The 21,557-nt window shown below is 46.0% G+C and overlaps 1 protein-coding gene across 1 annotated transcript in view; it reads left to right on the forward strand.

Annotated features, from left to right (window-relative positions):
• Window positions 1–4,280: 4,280 nt before the first annotated feature.
• Window positions 4,281–21,557, forward strand: part of LOC112077324 (E3 ubiquitin-protein ligase Topors) — a 31,994-nt gene continuing 14,717 nt past the window's right edge. Inside the window, exons 1-5 of the mRNA XM_070441643.1 lie at window positions 4,281–4,473; window positions 5,161–5,332; window positions 6,317–6,368; window positions 6,685–7,051; window positions 13,322–13,455. Coding sequence (XP_070297744.1) covers window positions 5,175–5,332; window positions 6,317–6,368; window positions 6,685–7,051; window positions 13,322–13,455 — 711 coding nt within the window. The 5' untranslated portion in view covers window positions 4,281–4,473; window positions 5,161–5,174. The remainder of the gene's footprint in view (window positions 4,474–5,160; window positions 5,333–6,316; window positions 6,369–6,684; window positions 7,052–13,321; window positions 13,456–21,557) is intronic.

Genomic DNA, 21,557 nt, shown 5'->3' on the forward strand with positions numbered 1-21,557 from the left:
CGACCCTATTCTCAGTAGCTCAGTGATCCGCTCCGTTAAGGCACTGAGCTGTTTGCATTTATCACAAGTATATAGGTCATTATACAAAGGGTGGTTCTAATCCTGAATGCTGATAGGTTAATAAAAACACATTCTAGCCTGTGTCTATTACCACCGGCTAAATCTATGTATATAATATAATCTATCTATAACTAGCTAGGTCAAATAGCCTACATATCAATACATACACACAAACTAACTAGGTCAAATAGCCTACACATCAATACATAAACACAAACTAGCTAGGTCAAATAGCCTACACATCAATACATACACACTAACTATCTAGGTCAAATAGGGGAGAGACGTTGCTTTATCTGTTTGTTTTTTTAAACAGGTTTACTGTTCATTTGAGCAATATGAGATGGAACATCTCAGGTTTTTGCCTGCCATGTGAGTTCTGTTATACTCACAGACATAATTCAAACAGTTTTAGAAACTTCAGAGTGTTTTCTATCCAATACGAATAATAATATGCATATATTAGCAACTGGGAATGAGGAGCAGGCCGTTTAATATGGGCACCTCTGTGCACCTTTCATCCAAGCTACTCAATACTGCCCCTTCAGCCATAAGAAGTTAAAGTAGTTTGCAAAATTCTCTGGTCTGACGAAACCAAGATTGGAGGAAACCTGGCACCATCCCTACGGTGAAGCATGGTGGTGGCAGCATGCTGTAAGGATGTTTTTCAGCGGCAGGGACTGGGAGACTAGCCAGGATAAAGGGAAAGATGAACGGAGCAAAGTACAGAGAGATCCTTGATGAAAACATGCTCCAGAGCACTCAGGACCTCAGACATGGGTGAAGGTTCACCTTCCAACAGGACAACGACTCTAAGCACACAGCCAAGACAACGCAGGAGTGGCTTCAGGACAAGTCTCTGAATGTCCTTGAGTGGCCCAGCCAGAGCCAGGACTGGAACCCGATCGAACATCTCTGGAGAGACCTGAAAATAGCTTTGCAGTGACGCTTCTCATCCAACCTGACAGAGCTTGAGAGGATCTGCAGTGAAGAATGGAAGAAACTCCACAAATACAGATGTGCCAAGCTTGTAGCGTCATACCCAAGAAGACTGCAAAAATCACTAAAGCTGGATTCTCTTACCTCCCTCACTAGCTTTAAGCACCAGCTGTCAGAGCAGCTCACAGATCACTGCACCTGTACATAGCGCATCTGTAAATAGCCCATCCAATCTACCTCATCCCCGTACTGTATTTATTTATTTATCTTGCTCCTTTGCACCCCAGTATCTTTACTTGCACATTCATCTTCTGCACATTCTACCATTCCAGTGTTTAATTTCTATATTGTAATTACTTTGCCAACATGGCATATTGCCTTACCTCTCTTATCCTACCTCATTTGCACACGCTGTATAAATTAATTAAATTAATTACCTAAAAATCATACAATGTGATTTTCTGGATTTTTGTCTGTGATTTTCTGGATTCCGTCTCTCACAGTTGAAGTGTACCTATGATAAAAATGAAAGACCTCTACATGCTTTGTAAGTAGGAAAACCTGCAAAATCGTCAGTGTATCAAATACTTGTTCTCCCCACTGTATATTTTTCTACTGTATTATTGATTGTATGTTTGTTTATTCCATGTGTAACTCTGTGTTGTTGTTTGTGTCGAACTGTTTTGATTTATCTTGGCCAGGTCGCAGTTGCAAATGAGAACTTGTTCTCAACTAGCCTACCTGGTTAAATAAAGGTGAAATAAAATAATAAAATAAAAAGACTCGAGGCTGTAATCACTGCCGAAGGAGCTTCAACAAAGTACTGAGTTAAAGGTCTAGTTTTATCCTTTTTTTATGTTGCACTATTTTTATTTTTAATTCGCTGTCCTCCCCTTTCCTCCTCTGAGGAGCCTCCACTGTTTAATCACTATAATTTATCATTTCCTCCTCATATTGTAGTTACCTCCACACACCCAGGCCTAGACTATTGACGGATTCAAGACCAAGTCGTTTTTATTGATCTCAGATTCTCAGTTTGTCAGAGTCAAAGTAGCCTGTCGTTTCGATCACTTGTGTGGTATAAAAAAAAGATTCTGCCATAATCTCCAGTAAAGTTATGTAGAATTGCATGAATCGCATTTATAAGAGGACACATTTTCCCCCTGCTTTATTATAAAGTTTTTTTTTTCTCATGCGTTCTGGTACCTCAGAGGCCCGCGGGTCAACCTCCTCTCTCGCTCACTCTCTGTTCCGGTACCTCCCAAATGACAAATGAACCACTGCCTCTGTCCAATATGATACTGGGCCACCCTAACCTGTGAAAATTATTTTAAAAGTTGTGTGGAGATTCCTAACGTTGCCATCATCACTGAGTATTGTCCTTAAGGAAGTCTGAACGATGTCCTGCTCAACAAAGAGATACTGTACCGCTCAACCGGGGTACAAACACACACACAGAAAAAGATACACAAACACACACAGATACAGACACACACACACACACAGATACAGACACACAGACTAGGGCTGGGCGATACATTGTATTTTAAAGTATACCAGTATTGGTCAACATACCGGTATGGATCTTTCCAATACAGTCTATAACAGTGTTTTGATACAGTGCTAAAGAAATAACTGTCAGTTTTGTCCTAGTTTGGTTGAGTATAAAACAATCTGAATAGAGGAAGACAGTAACACCACCTAGAATTCACCTGTTGCCATCCTAGGGTCATTCACCACTCATAAAATAGGGCTTCTGTATACCGCCCCTACCTTGTCACAACACAACTGATTGGCTATCTTCTGTATACCGCCCCTACCTTGTCACAACACAACTGATTGGCTATAAACGCATTATGACCACACGGAGAAGAGCTAAGTGCGCCGTTAGATCATCGTTTCCCGTCGTCACTTTACACACAGAAAATCTCTGCTAAACATTAAATGTATATGTTTATTTGTCTGTGACCACTGAAAACTTCAGTGTTGAATATGAATAGCCCCCCCCAAAAAAAATTTTGCAAAGTTATAAACAAGCGAAGCAAGGATAATAAAATAAAATAAAGAAACCCGAGATAACCGCATTGTATAATAGCTAGATTATTAGGCTAAATATTCACTTTCATATGTGTGTACTCATCCTATTTTTAAGTCACGTTGATATTTTCTATAGTGAATGATGGAACGAGCGACCCTGACTTTGGCGTTATTGAGTCTTACTCAGTTTAGACAAACTGAAGAAATGCATCATTTACATAATCAAACACTGCATACAAAATAGCATGATAACGAACTTGTCAAACATAATACAAACACCTCGATACATAAAAGCATACAGAACATTTCTTCTCTTAGTGGGAAAACTGTATTGTGTWAAAAATAAAGAAAATACTTTAAATAGCCATAAATAATTTACGAGCTACAGCAAGCTCTTTAGTCTACATTCTGGARTAATTTTCAGCACAGGACAGCTCCTGTAAGGACACTTTGAAACGAGCGCCCTGCGTGGTGTTTTGGGAAACGGGTGTCAGTSACATCGTCACCTAAATTCCATCACTATCGGAAACTGGGCCCAGGTCTGAAGTCCAGCAATATACATGACCAATTTGCTCATTATAGATGGGAAGTGACGGTAATACTAAGAAGGCAAGATGAAAATGTTTCTACCAACAAAGATGTTACGCAGTCAATCAACCACTTATCTTCCCTGGCCATTAGTAAAGCGTGCGGCTGCGCTGAAGATAAAGTCCTCCGTATCCCCGAAATCCTCTTTTTACCGATTCGCGCTCTGTTTCTGCATTACAATACAAAGTTTGCTGCTCGCCACATCCTACCCATACATTTGACAATTTTACTTTCTTTAGGTTGAATTCGCCGTCATTTGTCGTTCAGAGCTCAGCTGATGAGCGACACTACGGATTCGTGTCTAAGTTAGGTTTGTGATGTTTTACCCGTAATGCCGAGATCTCTGCAGGATTCGAGCTTTCAGGTAGAAGAGGACTGCTTAGCTAACTATGTTAGCTTGGTAACGTTACTTCGGCTAACCTGTCCAACTGACGAGGCTAGCTATCACCTCTTTGTTTTGTATCGTTTGATTCATTCATCATGTGTCTAACTAGTGATTGCAGCTACCTACTACTTTGTAGTGGTGAGTGACTGCGATTGGTCGAGCGAAGAACAGGGCACGGATGGTTAGGCATTCAGGGATGTACGCTAGCTACTAACTGACGACCGGAAGTCGAAGCAGCACGTCGTTACCAAGCCCAGCTGTGAATTATATGTACGCTAGATCTGATCGCTAAAAACACAATAAGATCTGAAAATGTGGTCRGRGGCACCGTATGGTTGGTGTGACGCAATGCGGAGCCTCCGTAGGCACGTATAGGCCAACTTGAACTCTGAACCGMATCGCCGTGCGCCTCTCAAATGTTGTAACAACGCGGAGGACTCTGTATAGTTACGCGTTGACGGTAGGTGAATGCTGTAAAAACACAAACTTGCTATCTTGACAACTTCCTTCTCAACAAGCGCAATAAGTATGAATACCCTGAGTTCTGCAGRGGCCGTATCACCGGAAATGCTGTGCGGCCAATGCAGATTTCGGATTGACAATGCAGCGCGTTTTACTGTACACTGTTTTAACCGTTTTAACACAGTTGCTGCCAACAGTGTTTTTCCAGTGACAACACGTTTGGCGTCTGTCTTCACACAGTTGTTCGGAGACGCAGATAGCTAATTAGCAAAGGTAGTTGACGTTTACATAAACAAGCGCTGTAACATGGAAATATGTCCATGTGGGAACCCTATAAAAGTGTGTATCAATTTAACCCTTAAAAAAAAAAATATATATTCTCGCTGATAATGTCCTTTATGTTTCCAAAACCATACCCCAAGCGATGCCTGTTATTGTTCAGATCCAAGCGTTGTAGCCTTCGTCCAACGACTCTTATATGTGTAGTGTAATGGAACAGAGAGCCATGGTGAAGGGTTAGGCCCTAGACTAGCCACTGGTAGCATGTTTATTCACTCACATCCCCATAGTAGGCTAGCTTACATTCATCTCAAACTAGCATACATGCACTGTAGCAAAATGTTTCCAGTTGATGTGTCTGGGAGGTGTATCCACTGTCTTGACACTTCCCCCCCCACCCCCTCTAGAAGATGGCCCTACTAAGATGAAACTGCGTGTCCGGCGGAGGGAGAGCGGAGGAGCCGGTCAGGAACAGGAAGAAACCTCGAAGGCCTCCTCYCAGTCGGTTTCGGCCGAGGCGTCTCCTGACTCTAAATGCCCAATCTGTCTGGACCGCTTCAACAACATGTCTTATCTGGACAGGTATTAGGATCCCAATTAGCCGCTGCCCGAGGCTTCCTGGGGTCCAAACAGGAAACAATAAATAAAATGCATAACATACATATCACTACATTTACATTGCAATTTAGCCATTCCCCCCAGCTAGTGCAGCGGGACACCCACATATCACATACATAATACAATGCAAAATGCATTTAATACTGTTTGTTTCCCAACCTATGTTCGGGACTTGGGGACTGTGAAGAGACCTCTGGTTGCATGTCTTGTGTTGTACAGATGAGTGTCTGAACTGTGTGCCAGCTGCTTGAACAGACCTGTTTGGTACCATCAACACCTCTCACAAAGACCAATTGTGATGCAGTCAATCTCTCCTGAACTTTGAACCAGGAGAGATTGACATGCACGTCATTGACGTTTTCCCTCCGTGTACATCTTAGTGCAATCAAATTGTGCTTCTTAAGTTTTGGACCAACTGCCATTTGCGTAAGTCCTTCTTTGCTGCGCCTGAATGTAACAGTATAGCTTCCGTCCCTCTCCTTGCCCCTACCTGGGCTCGAACCAGAGACCCTCTGCACACATCAACAACCGCCACCCTCGAAGCATTGTTACCCATCGCTCCACAAAAGCCGCGGCCCTTGCAGAGCAAGGGGAACAACTACTTCAAGGTCTCAGAGCGAGTGACGTCACCGATTGGAAACGCTGTTAGCGCTCACCACCGCTAACTAGCTAGCCATTTCACACCGGTTACATAAACACACAACTGAACAGTAGTCCTGGTGCGCCGAAACTAGGGCCTAGGTAAAGGAATGAGAGGCCCAGGATATTGCTGCTCCCTAGTGCTTTACCCAAATATAAGTTCTAACTTCAGCAGACTTCACCTGACGAACACTTGTGTGAATTCAAAATGTGTATAATTTTTTTGTAGTATATTATTTTAGCCCAGCACCAGTATTCTCAGGTTTAGGATGTCACCCCTTTTCACCCGTTTCTTCATTACCTGAACAGGTGCCTCCATCGCTTCTGCTTCCGATGCATACAGGAGTGGAGCAACAACAAGGTATGAGTGTCCCAAACAGCACCCTATTCCCTATGTAGTGCACTACCTTTGAYCAGACCCTATACGTCCCAAACAGCACCCTATTCCCTATGTAGTGCRCTACCTTTGAYCAGACCCTATACGTSCCAAACAGCACCCTATTCCCTATGTAGTGSACTACATTTTTGTGCACAGAACAAGTACTAGGTTAGACTTTTGTGTGTTTTATAATAGCATAGCTCTGAGTAGCATTTTGATCACTGAAATGATGGACAAACCGATTTGCCCTCTGGGATGAAAAAATAATTTCTTATGTTATTTCTGATCCTATCTCCAGGTGGAATGTCCTCTCTGTAAGCAGCCGTTCTCCTCCATCCTTCACTCGATCAAGGCCCAGGACAACTTTAAAGAGTTCACTCTCAGACCACCGCCTGTTCCTGGAGAGAATGGGACCGCAATGATCGCAGCTGCCGAAGCAGCCGCCGTTGCCTTGGTGACCGCCAGGGTAGATGGTAGTCGTGGAGAACGAAGGAGGACGAGGAGAAGAGGAGGAGGAGGAGGAGGAGGGGTGGGGCAGGGGAGAGGAGGGAGAGAGAGGAGACAGTCAGGACGACTGTGGAGAGGGAGGGGCCTCTCTTCTGCTCCTCCTCTCCCTCCTCTTCATCCTCCTCTTCTACCCAGGCCCGAGGATGGAGGGATGAGAGGTAACCTTGTCTTTTAATCCTTAGGTGTGATTTGTTGCTACCTTTTGAGGACCACTTTGGAAAGATGTAATTTCATTCATATTTTTAAGTGCTCTTTGTTTTTTTAATCCAAATAAATTAAATTCAGTGCCTGAGGTTGGTCTAGACTAGAGGGTACCTTCATCTGTAGGAGTTATACACCACCCCAGTGTGGGTACCTGTAGGAGTTATACACCACCCCAGTCTGTAGGGGTTATAACCCACCCAGTGTGGGTATGTAGGGGGCTCTCATACACACCCAGTGTGGGTACTTGTAGGGGGTTATACACCACCAGTGTGGGTCCTGTAGGAGTTATCACCACCCGTGTGGGTACTGTAGGAGTTATACACCACCCAGTTGGGTACCTGTAGGGTTATACCACCCCAGTGTGGGTCTGTAGGGTTTATACACCAACCCCAGTGTGGGTACCTCAGCCTGTAGGAGTTATAACACCACCCAGTGTGTGGTTATCAGCCTGTTAGGAGTTATCACCCCCAGTGTGGGTACTCAGCTGTAGGGGTTATACCACCACCAGTGTTGGGTACCTCAGCTGTAGGAGTTTAACCACCCTAGTGTGGGTACCTGTAGGAGTTATACACACCCCAGTGTGGGTACCACAGCTGTAGGGAGTTATACACCACCCAGTGTGGGTACCTCGTAGGAGGTTATTACACGCACACAGTGTGGGTACACTCGCTGTAGGGTTATACCACCCCAGTGTGGGTATCCTGCCTGTAGGAGTTATACACCACCCAGTGTGGGTACTCAGCCTGTAGGGGTTATACACACCCCAGTGGTGGGTACTCGTGTAGGAGTATAACCACCCAGCGTGTGGTACTCAGTCTGTAGGGTTATACACCACCCCAGTGTGGGTACTCAGCTGTAGGGTTTTACACCACCCAGTGTGGGTACCGTGTAGGAGTTATACACCACCAGTGTGGGTACTGTAGAGTTATACACACCAGTGTGGGTAACCTCACTGTAGGGGTTATACACACCCAGTGTGGTACGCGCTGTAGGGGTTTACCCCAGTGTGGGTATCAGTCTGTAGGGGGTTTTAACCACCCATGTGGGTATAGATGTAGGAGTTATACACCACCAGTGTGGGTACCTAGCCTGTAGGGTAGTTATACACCACCCCAGTGTGGGTACTCAGCTGCAGGAGTTATACACCACCCAGTGTGGGTACTCAGTCTGTAGGGTTATACACCACCCAGTGTGGGTACTCAGCCTGTAGGGGTTATACACCACCCAGTGTGGGTACCTGTAGGGGTTATACACGTACCTCAGTTGAAAACCACCCCAGTGTGGGTACCTGTAGGAGGTTATACACCACAGTGTGGGTACCTGTAGGGTTATACACACCACAGTGTGGGTACCTCAGCCTGTAGGAGTTATACACCACCCCAGTGGTGGTACCTCAGCCTGTAGGAGTTATACCCACCCAGTGTGGTACTCAGCTGTAGGAGTTATACACCACCCAGTGTGGGTACCTGTAGGGTTATACACACCCAAGTGTGGGTACCTCAGCCTGTAGGAGTTTATACACACCCCAGTGTGGTACCTCCCTTGTAGGAGTTATAACACGCCCAGTGTGGGTACTCAGCTGTAGGAGTTATACACCGTGTGGGTACTCAGCCTGTAGGAGTTATACACCACCTCAGTGTGGGTACCAGCTGTAGGAGTTATACACAGACCCAGTGTGGTACTCAGTAGGAGTTTATACACCACCCAGTTGTGGGTACTCAGCCTGTAGGAGTTATACACCACCCAGTGTGGGTACTCAGCTGTAGGAGTTATACACCACCCAGTGTGGTACCTCAGCCTGTATGGGGTTATTACACCACCCAGTGGGGTACCTCAGCCTGTAGGAAGTATACACCACCCAGTGGTGGGTACCTCAGCCTGTAGGGGTTATACACCACCCCAGGTGGGTACCTCAGCTGTAGGGTTCTAACGCACCAGTGTGGGATCAAGGCTGTAAGTTTTATACATTACCCCAGTGTGGGTACCTCAGCCTGTAGGAGTTATACACCACCCAGTGTGGGTACCTGTAGGATTTATACACACCAGTGGGTATCAGCTGTAGGGGTTATACCCACCAGTGTGGTACCTCAGCCTGTAGGAGTTATACACCACCCAGTGTGGGTACCTGTAGGAGTTATACACCACCCCAGTGTGGGTACCTCAGCTGTAGGGGTTATACACCACCCAGTGTGGGTACCTGTGGAGTTATACACACCCAGTGTGGGTACTCAGCTGTAGGAGTAATACACCCCAGTGTGGTACGCTGTAGGTGGAGTTATACACCACCCCAGTGTGGGTACGCAGTAGGAGTTTATACACCACCCAGTGTGGTACCTGTAGGGGTTATACACCACCAGTGTGGGTACTCAGCTGTAGGGTTTATACACACCCCAGTGTGGGTACATCAGCTGTAGGAGTTATACACACCCCAGTGTGGGTACTCAGCTGTAGGGGTTATACACCAGTGTGGGTACCATCAGCTGTAGGGTTATCACCACCCAGTGTGGGTACCTCAGCCTGTAGGAGTTATCACCACCAGTGTGGGTACCTCAGCCTGTAGGAGTTATACACCACCAGTGTGGGTACCTGTAGGAGTTATACACACCCAGTGTGGGTACTCAGCTGTGGGGTTATACACCCCCAGTGTGGGTACTCAGCCTTAGGAGTTTATACACCACCCCAGTGTGGGTACCTAGCCTGTGGAGTTATACACCACCCCAGTGTGGTACCTCAGCTGTAGGAGTTATACACACCCAGTGTGGCCTAGCTGTAGGAGTTAATACACCCCCCAGTGTGGGTAACCTCAGCTGTAGGAGTTATACACCACCAGTGTGGGTACCTAGCCTGTAGGAAGTATTTATACACCACCCCAGTGTGGGTACCTCAGCTGTAGGAGTTATACACCACCCAGTGTGGTACTCAGCTGTAGGGGTTTATACACCACCCCAGTGTGGGGTACTAGCCTGTAGGAGTTTAATCCACCCAGTGTGGGGACCTGTAGGAGTTATACATCACCCAGTGTGGTACCTCAGCCTGTAGGGTTTATACACCCCCCAGTGTGAGGTACCTCAGCTGTAGGAGTTTATTACACCACCCCAGTGTGGGTACTCAGCGTGTAGGAGTTATACACCACCCCAGTGTGGGTACTCAGCTGTAGGAGTTTATACACCACCAGTGTGGGTACCTATAGGGGTTACCACCCAGTGTGGTCCTCAGCCTGTAAGGAGTTATCAACCACCAGTGTGGGTACCTGTAGGAGTTATACACCACCCCAGTGTGGTACTCAGCCTGTAGGTTATACACCACCAGTGTGGGTACCTCAGCCTGTAGGAGTTATCCACCCCATGTGGGTACCTCAGCCTGTAGGAGTTATACACCACCGCCATGTGGGTGCTCAGGCCTGTAGAGTTATACACCACCAGTGTGGGTACCTCAGCTGTAGGAGTTATACCACCCCAGTGTGGGTACTCAGCGTGTAGGATTATACACCACCCCGTGTGGTACCTCAGCCTGTAGGGATTATACACCCCAGTGTGGTACTATGGGTTATACACCACCCCAGTGTGGGTACCTCAGCCTGTAGGGTTATACACCACCCCAGTGTGGGCTACCTGTAGGAGTTATACACCACCCCAGTGTGGGTACCTCAGCCTGTAGGGTTTATTACACACACCCAGTGTGGGTACCTGCAGCTGTAGGAGTTATACCACCCAGTGTGGGTACCTCAGCCTGTAGGAGTTATACCCACCCCAGTGTGGGGTCTCAGCTCTGTAAGGGGTTTATAACCACCCCAGTGTGGGTACCTCAGCCTGTAGGGTTATACACCACCCAGTGTGGGTACCTGTAGGAGTTATACACCCCAGTGTGGGTACCTGTAGGAGTTATACACCACCCCCAGTGTGGGTACCTCAGTCTGTAGGGGTTATACACACCCCAGTGGTGGGTACCTCAGCCTGTAGGAGTTTATTATACAGCCACCCCAGTTGGGTACCTGTAGGAGTTATACACCACCCCAGTGTGGGTACCTCAGCCTGTAGGAGTTATACACCACCCAGTGGGTACTCAGTCTGTAGGGTAACAACCCCAGTTGGGTACCTCAGCCTGTAGGAGTTATACACCACCCCAGTGTGGGTATCAGCTGTAGGTTATACACCCAGTGGGTACTCCTGTAGCGAGTTAACACCCACCCAGTGGGTACCTCAGCTGTAGGAGTTATACACCACCCCAGTGTGGGGTAGCTGTAGGATTATACACCACCCGTGCTGTACCTGTAGGAGTTATACACCACCCCAGTGTGGGTACCTGTGGGGTTATTACACCACCCCAGTGTGGGTATCCTTCAGGGCCTGGTACCTGGCGTGTTATACATCACCCAGTGTGGGGTACCTCAGCCTGTAGGAGTTATACACCACCCCAGTTGTGAGTACTCAGTCTGTAGGATTATACACCACCCCAGTGTGGTACCTCAGTCTGTAGGGTTATACACCACCCCAGTGTGGGTACTCAGTCTGTAGGAGTTATACCACCCCATGTGAGGTACCTGTAGGAGTTATACACCACCAGTGTGTGTACCTGTAGGAGTTATACACCACCCAGTGTGGGTACCTCAGCCTGTAGGAGTTTACACCACCCCAGTTGGGTACTCGTCCTGTAGGAGTTATACACACCCCAGTGTGGGTACCTGTAGGAGTTATACACCACCCCAGTGTGGGTACCTCAGCCTGTAGGAGTTATACACCCCAGTGTGGGTACCTGTAGGAGTTATACACACCCCAGTGAGGGTACCTCAGCCTGTAGGAGTTTACACCACCCAGTGTGAGGTACTCAGCTGTAGGAGTTATACACCACCCCAGTTGGGTACCGTAGGAGTTATACACCACCCCAGTGTGGGTACCTCAGTCTGTAGGGGTTATACACCACCCGCAGTGTGGTAACTCAGTCCTGTAGGGGTTATAACCCCCCAGTTGTGGGTACCTCAGCGTGTAGGAGTTACCATCACCCAGTGTGCGGTACCTGTTAGGAGTTATACACCACCCCAGTGTGGTACCTGTAGGAGTTATCACACCCAGTGTGGGTACCTGTAGGAGTTTACACCACCCAGTGTGGGTACCTGTAGGAGTTATACACCACCCAGTGGTGGGTACCTGTAGGGGTTATACACCACCCAGTGGTGGGTACTGTAGGGTTATACACCACCCGAGTGTGGGTACGCAGGCTGTAGGAGTTATACACCACCCCAGTGTGGGTAATCAGCCTGTAGGGGTTATACACCACCCCAGTGTGGGTACCTCAGCTGTAGGAGTTATCACCACCCCAGTGAGGGTATGTAGGGGTTATACACCACCCAGTGTGGGTTACCTGTAGGGGTTAACACCACCCAGTGGTGGGTACCTCAGCTGTAGGAGTTATACACCACCCCAGTGTGGGTACTCAGCTGTAAGGGTTATACACCACCCCAGTGTGGGTACCTCAGCCATGTAGGAGTTATACACCACCCCAGTGAGGGTACCTCAGCCTGTGAATACGTTCCTGATGTTTTAGGCGAGTATGTATAGTTTTGTGGCTCCAGGGCAACGTTAGTCTAGATGGAAAATTTGTATTGTGGTCCTGCCGACTGGACTTTTGGAACACCATTATTTTAGTCTCTGAGATTTACTGTCAGGGCCCAGCGTCTGTCGGGCCCAGTCTGTCAGGGCCGGCATGTCTGAGGCCCAGGTCTGTCAGGCCAGTCTGTCAGCGGCCCAGGTTGTCAGGGCCAGGTCTGTCAGGCGCCAGGTTGTCAGTGGCCCAGGTCTGTCAGGGCCCAGGTCTGTCAGGGCCAGTCTACAGGTCCCAGGTCTGACAGAATCTGTGCCAGAAGATCATAGGTGCCTTAGGCCCTCTTGGTTGGGGCAGAAGCACCAGATCAAGCGAACAGTAGACATTTATTCAATTCTAGTAGGGTGAGGCGGGTTGCTGCAGACTGTTCTAGTGCCCGCGCAATTGTGATGTTATGTTGAGAGCGTGGGGCTTAAGCTGGCATCCTGTTACCCCGACCCTGTGGGAAGAAATGTGTGTGTTTTTTGGCCATTTTAACCGCACACTTGTTGTTTGTGTACATGGATTTTATAATGCCGTCTGTTTTCAACCACCACTTTCCATCAATTTGTATAGCAGACTCAATGGCACATTGAGTGGAGTGAAATGTATATTTTTCTCTTCTGTCCTTTCCCTCCTCCTCTCAGGGAGATGGATTGGAGAGGACCCGGGGGTCCTCTTTGATGGGCTGCAGGTGCGTCGCCCCCACACTCGATCGAGGGGTCGCGTCTATGGTGCGTGCTGGCTGCTAGGGCGACGGTCCCAGAGAAGAGGGCGGCTCGTAAGGCTGCTCCGCCCACGGGAGAGCTTTCTTTGCGGCGCTCTAACCCGCAGTGGCGTACGTGTCAGGAAAACGCGGGGGGTGCGAGAGGCCCGTGACACTACTGCGGCGTTTACACGGAACGGTGGTCTCCCTAGACTTCTCCCCTGGTTACAGGTGTGTGTGTGTGTGTGTGTGTGTGTGTGTGGTGGTGTGTGTGTGTGTGTGTGTGTGTGTGTGGTGTGTGTGGTGTGTGTGTGTGTGGTGGTGTGTGTGTGTGTAGTGTGTGTGGTGTGTGTGTGGTTTACGGATGCCTGTTTCCCCCACCATAACGGTTTTTGTATTCAGAAAGTATTCAGACCGCGTATTGCCCGTCTCTTGTTTTTTTTGTTTGAAACACTTTTTCCAAATTTTGTTACGTTCACAGCCCTTATTTAAATTAATTAAATAGTTTTTTCCTTCTAATCTACACACAATACCCCTAATGACATCACAATCCCGCATAATACAAAGAAAAGGCTTTTAGAAATATAAATTGCGCTTAATTTATAATAATAATAAATGTATTCACATTGACAGAATATTCAGACGGCTTTACGTCAGTATTTGTTGAAGACTTTGCAGCGATTACAGCCTCAGTCTTCTTGGTATGGACTCAAGCTTGGCACCCTGTATTTGTGGATTTTTTACATTCTTCTCTGCAGATTCCTATCAAGCTCTGTCAAGGATGGCTGGGGAGTGTAGGCTGACAGCTATTTTAAGGTCTTCAGAGATGTTCAATCGGGTTTCAAGGGGGCTGGGCTCTGGCTGGGCCACTACAGGACATTCAGAGACTTGTTCCGAAGCATCCTGCGTTTGTCCTTGCTGGTGTGCTTAGGTCGGTGTCCTGTTTGGAAGGTGACTTCGCCAGTGCTGAGGAGCGGTTTTATCAAGGATCTTTCTGTGCTCGTTCAACTTTCTGTCGATCTGGAATAGTCTTCAGTCCTGCGCTGACAAACATCCACAGCATGATGCTGCCACCAGCATGCTTCACCGTAGATATGCGCAGGGTTTCCTCCAGACTTGGGACGCTTGGCATTCGTGCCAAAGAGTTAATTCTAGTTTCATGCAGAAAGAGATCCTTGTTTTCATGGTCTGAAGAGTCTTTAGGGTCTTTTGGCAAACTCAAGCGGGCTGTATGTGCTTTTAACTGAGGAGTGGGCTTCTGGTCTGGCCCCTTTACCATAAAGGACCTGATTGGTGGAGTGTGCAGAGATGGTTGTCCTTCTAGAAGGTTTTCCCCTTCACAGAAAGCTGGAGCTCTGTCAGAGTGACCATCGGGTTTTCCTCCCTGACCAAGGCCTTCTCCGAATTGTCAGTTTGGCCGGGGCCAGCTCTAGGAGAGTCTTGGTGTCTAAACTTCTTCCATTTCAGATAATGGAGGCACTGTGTTCTTGGGACCTTCATGCTGCAGCATTTTTTTGGTACCTTCAGCGAGCTGTGTCTCAACAAATCCTGTTCTGAGCTCTACGGAAATTTCTACGGACAATTCCTTCTACATCATGGCTTGGTTTTTGTTCTGATATGCACAGTCAACTGTGGGACCTTATATAGACAGGTGTGTGCCTTTCCAAATCATGTCCAATCAATTGAATTTATCACATGTGGACTCCAATCCGCTGTACTACGATGGCGCCGGAGGGGAGGGCTGCCATCTTTTCGGCTCCTAACCAACCATGCTATTTCGTCTTTTTTGCGTTGTTTGTAACTTGTTTTGTACATAATGTTGCTGCTACCGTCTCTTATGAACGAAAAGAGCCTCTGGACATCAGAACAGTGATTACTCACCTCAACCTGGACAAAGAGTTCTTCAATGAGTCGGACGGGAGGGATATACTACTACTTATATACAGACACCAGGCCCAGATCCCCGTGATTTGCTGGAGAAGGAAACTGAGATTTAGTGGAAAAAGGTCAGGGTGCCTTACGAGGATCAGACAATGAGTGGCTAATCTGCCTTTGCCTTCCGTCCTGCTAGCTAATGTTCAATTGCTGAAAAATAAATGTGACGAGCTGAAAGCACGTATATCATACCTGCGGGACATTAAAAACTCTAATATCTTATGTTTCACCGAGTCGTGGCTGAACGACGACATTAAGAACATACAGCTGGCGGGTTATGTAAACAACAGCTGGTGCACGATATCTAAGGAAGTCTCTAGGTTTTGCTCGCCCGAGGTAGAGTATCTCATGATAAGCTGTAGACCACACTATCTCCCTAGAGAGTTTTCATCTGTATTTTTTTGTAGCTGTCTACATATCACCACAGACTGAAGCTGGCACTAACACAGCGCTCAATGAGCTGTATACGGCCATAAGCAAACAGGAAAACGCTAATCCAGAGGCGGCACTCCTAGTGGCCGAGGACTTTAATGCAATTTTACCTCATTTCTATCAGCATGTCACATGTGCAATCAGATTTAAAAAGAACTCTAGACCACCTATACTCCACACACAGAGACACATACAAAGCTCTCCCTCGCCCTCCATTTGGCAAATAAAACCATAATTCTATCCTCCTGATTCCTGCTTACAAGCAAAAATTAAAGGAGGAAGCACCAGTGACTCGGTCTATTAAAATAAGTGGTCAGATGAAGCAGATGCTAAGCTACAGGACTGTTTTGCTATCACAGACTGGAATATGTTACGGGATTCCTCCAATGGTATTGAGGAGTACACCACATCAGTCACTGGCTTTATCAATAAGTGCATCGAGGATGTCGTCCCCACAGTGACCGTACGTACATCCCCCAACCAGAAGCCATGGATTACAGGCAACATCCGCACTGAGCTAAATGGTAGAGCTGCCGCTTTCAAGGAGCGGGACTCTAACCCGGAAGCTTATAAGAAATCCCGCTATGCCCTCCAATGAACCATCAAACAAGCAAAGCGTCAGTACAGGACTAAGATCAAGTCGTTCTACACCGGCTGCGGCGCTCGTCGGATGTGGCAGGGCTTGCAAACCATTACAGACTACAAAGGGAAGCACAGCCGAGAGCTGCCTAGTGACACGAGCCTACCAGACGAGCTAAANTCTACGGACAATTCCTTCTACATCATGGCTTGGTTTTTGTTCTGATATGCACAGTCAACTGTGGGACCTTATATAGACAGGTGTGTGCCTTTCCACATATTTTCCAATCAATTGAATTTATCACATATGGACTCCAATCCTCTGTACTACGATGGTGCCGGAGGGGAGGGCTGCCGTCTTACTGGCTCTTAACCAACCATGCTATTTCGTTTTTTTTTGCGTTGTTTGTAACTTGTTTTGTACATAAAGTTGCTGCTACCGTCTCTTATGACTGAAAAGAGCTTCTGTACATCAGAACAGTGATTACTCACCTCGAACTGGACAAAAAGTTATTCTTCAATGAGTCAGACGGAAGGGATATATATATATATATATATAATACTACTACAACAACAGACACCCGACCAGGCCCAGATCCCTGTGATTCGCTGGAGAAGGAAACTGAGATTTAGTGGAAAAAGGTCAGGGTGCCTTACGAGGATCAGACAATGAGTGGCTAATCTGCCCTTGCCTTCCGTCCTGCTAGCTAATGTTCAATTGCTGAAAAATAAATGGGACGAGCTGAAAGCATGTATATCCTACATACGGGACATTAAAAACTGTAATATCTTATGTTTCACCGAGTCGTGGCTCAACGACGACATTAAGAACATACAGCTGGCGGGTTATACACTCTATCGGCAGGACAGAACAGCAGCTTCTGGTAAGACAAGGGGCGGCGGACTATGCATTAATGTAAACAACAGCTGGTGCACGATATCTAAGGAAGGCTCGAGGTTTTGCTCGCCTGAGGTAGAGTATCTCATGATGAGCTGTAGACCACACTATCTACCTAGAGAGTTCATCTGTATTTTTTGTAGCTGTTAACATACCACCACAGACTGAAGCTGGCACTAACACAGCGCTCAATGAGCCATAAGCAAACAGGAAAACGCTCATCCTGAGACAGCGCTCCTAGTGGCCGGGGACTTTAATGCAAGGAAACTTAAATCAGTTTTACCTCATTTCTATCAGCATGTCACATGTGCAATCAGATTTAAAAATAACTCTAGACCACCTTTACTCCACACACAGAGACACATACAAAGCCCTCCCTCGCCCTCCATTTGGCAAATAAAACCATAATTCTATCCTCCTGATTCCTGCTTACAAGCAAAAATTAAAGCAGGAAGCACCAGTGACTCGGTCTATTAAAATAAGTGGTCAGATGAAGCAGATGCTAAGCTACAGGACTGTTTTGCTAGCACAGACTGGAATATGCTCTGGGATTCCTCCAATGGTATTGAGGAGGACACCACATCAGTCACTGGCTTCATCAATAAGTGCATCGAGGATGTCGTCCCCACAGTGACCGTACGTACATATCTCAACCAGAAGCCATGGTTTACAGGCAACATTCACACTGAGCTAAAGGTTAGAGCTGCCGCTTTCAAGGAGCGGGACTCTAACCCGGAAGCTTATAAGAAATCCCGCTATGCCCTCCGGCGAACCATCAAACAGGCAAAGCGTCAATACAGGACTACGATCCAATCGTACTACACCGGCTCTGACACTCGTCGGATGTGGCAGGGCTTGCCAACTATTACAGACTACAAAGGGAAACACAGCCGAGAGCTGCCTAGTGACACGAGCCTACCAGACGAGCTAAATAACTTCTGTGCTCGCTTCGAGGCAAGTAACACTGAAGCATGCATGAGAGCACCAGCTGTTCCGGACGACGAGCTGAAAAGCCACGTATTATATTATTTGAGTACAATATAAATCTCTCTGTATCTGTAATTTATTATCATTTATTTATTATTTGATAGTTTTATATTTATATCACCTGCGGGACATTAAAAAACTCTAATATCTTATGTTTCACCGAGTCGTGGGCTGAACGACGACATTAAGAACATACAGCTGGCGGGTTATGTAAACAACAGCTGGTGCAACGATATCTAAGGAAGTCTCTAGGTTTGCATCGCCGAGGTAGAGTATTCTCATGATAAGCTGCTTTAGACCACACTATCTCCTAGAGAGTTTCATCTGTATTTTTTTGTAGCTGTCACATATCACCACAGACTGAAGCTGGCACTACACAAGCGCCCTCAAGAGCCTTATACGGCCAAAAGCAAACAGGAAAAACGCTCATCCGAGGCGGCACTCCTAGTGGCCGAGGACTTTTAATGCAAATTTTCCTCATTTCTATTCAAGGCATGTCACAATGTGCAATCAGATTTAAAAAGAACTCTAGACCACCTATTACTCCACAACACGAGAGACACATACAAAACACTCTCCCTCGCCCTCCATTTGCAAATAAAACCATAATTCTATCCTCCTGATTCCGCTTACTAAGCAAAAATTAAAGGAGGAAGCACCAGTGACTCGGTTCTATTAAAATAAGTGTCAGATGAACAGCAATGCTAAGCTACAGGACTGTTTTGCTATCACAGACTGGAATATGTTACGGGATTCCATGGTACTTGACACCCACATCAGTCACTGGCTTTATCAATAAGTGCATCGAGGATGTCGTCCCCACAGTGACGTACGTACACTCCCTCCCAACCAGAAGCCATGGATTACAGGCAACATCCGCACTGAGCTAAATGGTAGAGCTGCCGCTTCAAGGAGCGGGACTCTAACCCGGAAGCTTATAAGAAATCCCGCTATGCCCTCCAAGAACCATCAAACAAGCAAAGCGATCAGTACAGGACTAAAATCAAGCGTTCTACACCGGCTGCGGCGCTCGTCGGATGTGGCAGGGCTTGCAAACCATTACAGACTACAAAGGAAGCACAGCCGAGAGCTGCCTATGACACGACCTACCAGACGAGCTAAATAACTTCTGTGCCTCGCTTCGAGGGAAGTAACACTAGAAGCATGCATGAGAGCATCAGCTGTTTCAGGACGACTGTGTGATCACGCTCCACGCAGCCGAAGTAAGACCTTTAAACAGGTCAACATTCACAAGGTCCGCAGGAGGCCAGACGGCATTACCAGGACGTGTACTCGAGCATGCTCTGACCAACTGGCAAGTGTCTTCGCTGACATTTTCAACCTCTCCCTGTCCGAGTCTTAATACAACATTTTCAAGCAGACCACCATACTCTCTGTGCCCAAAAAACGCAAAGGTAACCTGCCTAAATGACTACCGGACCCGTAGCACTCACGTCTGTGGCCATGAAATGCTTGGAAAGGCTGTCATGGCCTCATCACGTGTCCTCCACGATCTGCCAATGGGAGGACGATCACTGTCTCGTCCTGTCTCCCTGTAGCGCTGTTTTAGGGCTCTCACCAGTACGACATGCATTTTATTTCCCTGGCCACATCTGCAATCCTCATGCCTCTTGCAGCATGCCTAAGGCACGTTCACGCAGATGAGCAGGGACCCTGGGCATCTTTCTTTTGTGTTTTTCCAGAGTCGGTAGAAAGGCTCTCTTTAGTGTCCCTAAGTTTCATAGCTGTGACCTTAATTGCCTACCGACTACAAGCTGTTAGTGTCTTAACGACCGTTCCACAGGTGCATGTTCATTTAATTGTTTATGGTTATTGAACAACAGCATGGCAACAGTGTTTAAACCCTTTACAATGGAGATCTGTGAAGTTAATTTGGATTTTTTACGAATATCTTTATGAAAGACAGGTTTCCTGAAAAAGAGACGTTTTGTTTTGCTGAGTTTACACACACCGTAATACTCATTGACTGAACATTTTCCGATTTATGACGCATCACAATAATACTGGCATCACAATAATACTGTCGCACCAAGTTGACCCGAATTCTGTTTGTTTCTTCAGAAAGATTCAGGAAATACAGATCACTGATGCTTCTGTCATGTCTTCTATGATCAACTTGGGCAAACTTCCATTTTCATACATGTAGTTGATTCCCTAATAAAGTTCCAAACATTTAGTTGATTGCCTTACAATTTAGTTTGTATTCCCTACTTAAATTCAATACATTTAGTTGATCTCCTACTAAGTCAATAACATTTAGTTGATTCCCTACTAAGTCAATACATTTATAGTTGATTCCCCTACTAAGGTCAATACATTGTTGATTCCCTACTAGGTCAATTCATTTAGTTGATTCCCTACTAAGGTCAAATTCATTTAGTTGATTCCCTACTAAGGTCAATGTCCATTTAGTTGATTCCGACTAAGTCAATCATTTAGTTGATTCCATACTAAGGTCAATACATTTTATTGATTCCCTACTAAGGTCAATTCATTTAGTTGATTCCCTACTAAATTCAATACATTTAGTTTGATTCCTACTAAGTTCAATACATTTAGTTGATTCCTACTAAGTTCAATGACATTTAGTTGATTCCTTACATTTAGTTGATTCCCTACTAAGTTCATACATTTAGTTGATTCCCTACTAAGTTCAATACATTTAGTTGATTCCCTACTTAAGTTCATACATTTTAGTTGATTCCCTACTAAGGTCAATACCATTTAGTTGATTCCACTACAAGGTCATTCATTTAGTTGATTCCCTACTAAGGGTCAAATACTAGATTTAGTTGATTCCCTACTAAGGTCAATACATTAGATTGATTCCCTACTAAGGTCATACATTTAGTTGATTCCCTACTAAGGTCAATATCATTTAGTTGATTCCTAACTAAGGTTCAAATTCATTTAGTTGATTCCCTTCCTAAGGTATCTATATTTATTGAATTCCCTACTAAGTTCAATACATTTAGTTGGATTCCTACTATGACTTCATATACCATTTAGTTGATTCCTTACATTTAGTGATTCCCTACTAAGTTCAATACATTTAGTTGATTCTACTACTAAGTTCATACTAGTAACAGAACATTTAGTTGATTCCCTACTAAGTTCAATACATTTAGTGTGATTCCCTACTAAGGTTCAATACATTTAGTTGATCATACCATAAGTTCAATACATTTCTCTAGTTGATTCCCTACTAAGTGTCAATACATTTTAGTTTGTATTCCTCTATCAAGTATCCAATACATGTGTGTAGTTTGATTCCCTCTACTTTTAAGCTCCAATACATTATTAGTTGATTCCCCTACTTATAAGT

The sequence above is a fragment of the Salvelinus sp. IW2-2015 genome, unplaced genomic scaffold (assembly GCF_002910315.2).
Source record: "Salvelinus sp. IW2-2015 unplaced genomic scaffold, ASM291031v2 Un_scaffold4458, whole genome shotgun sequence".
Lineage (NCBI taxonomy): Eukaryota > Metazoa > Chordata > Actinopteri > Salmoniformes > Salmonidae > Salvelinus > Salvelinus sp. IW2-2015.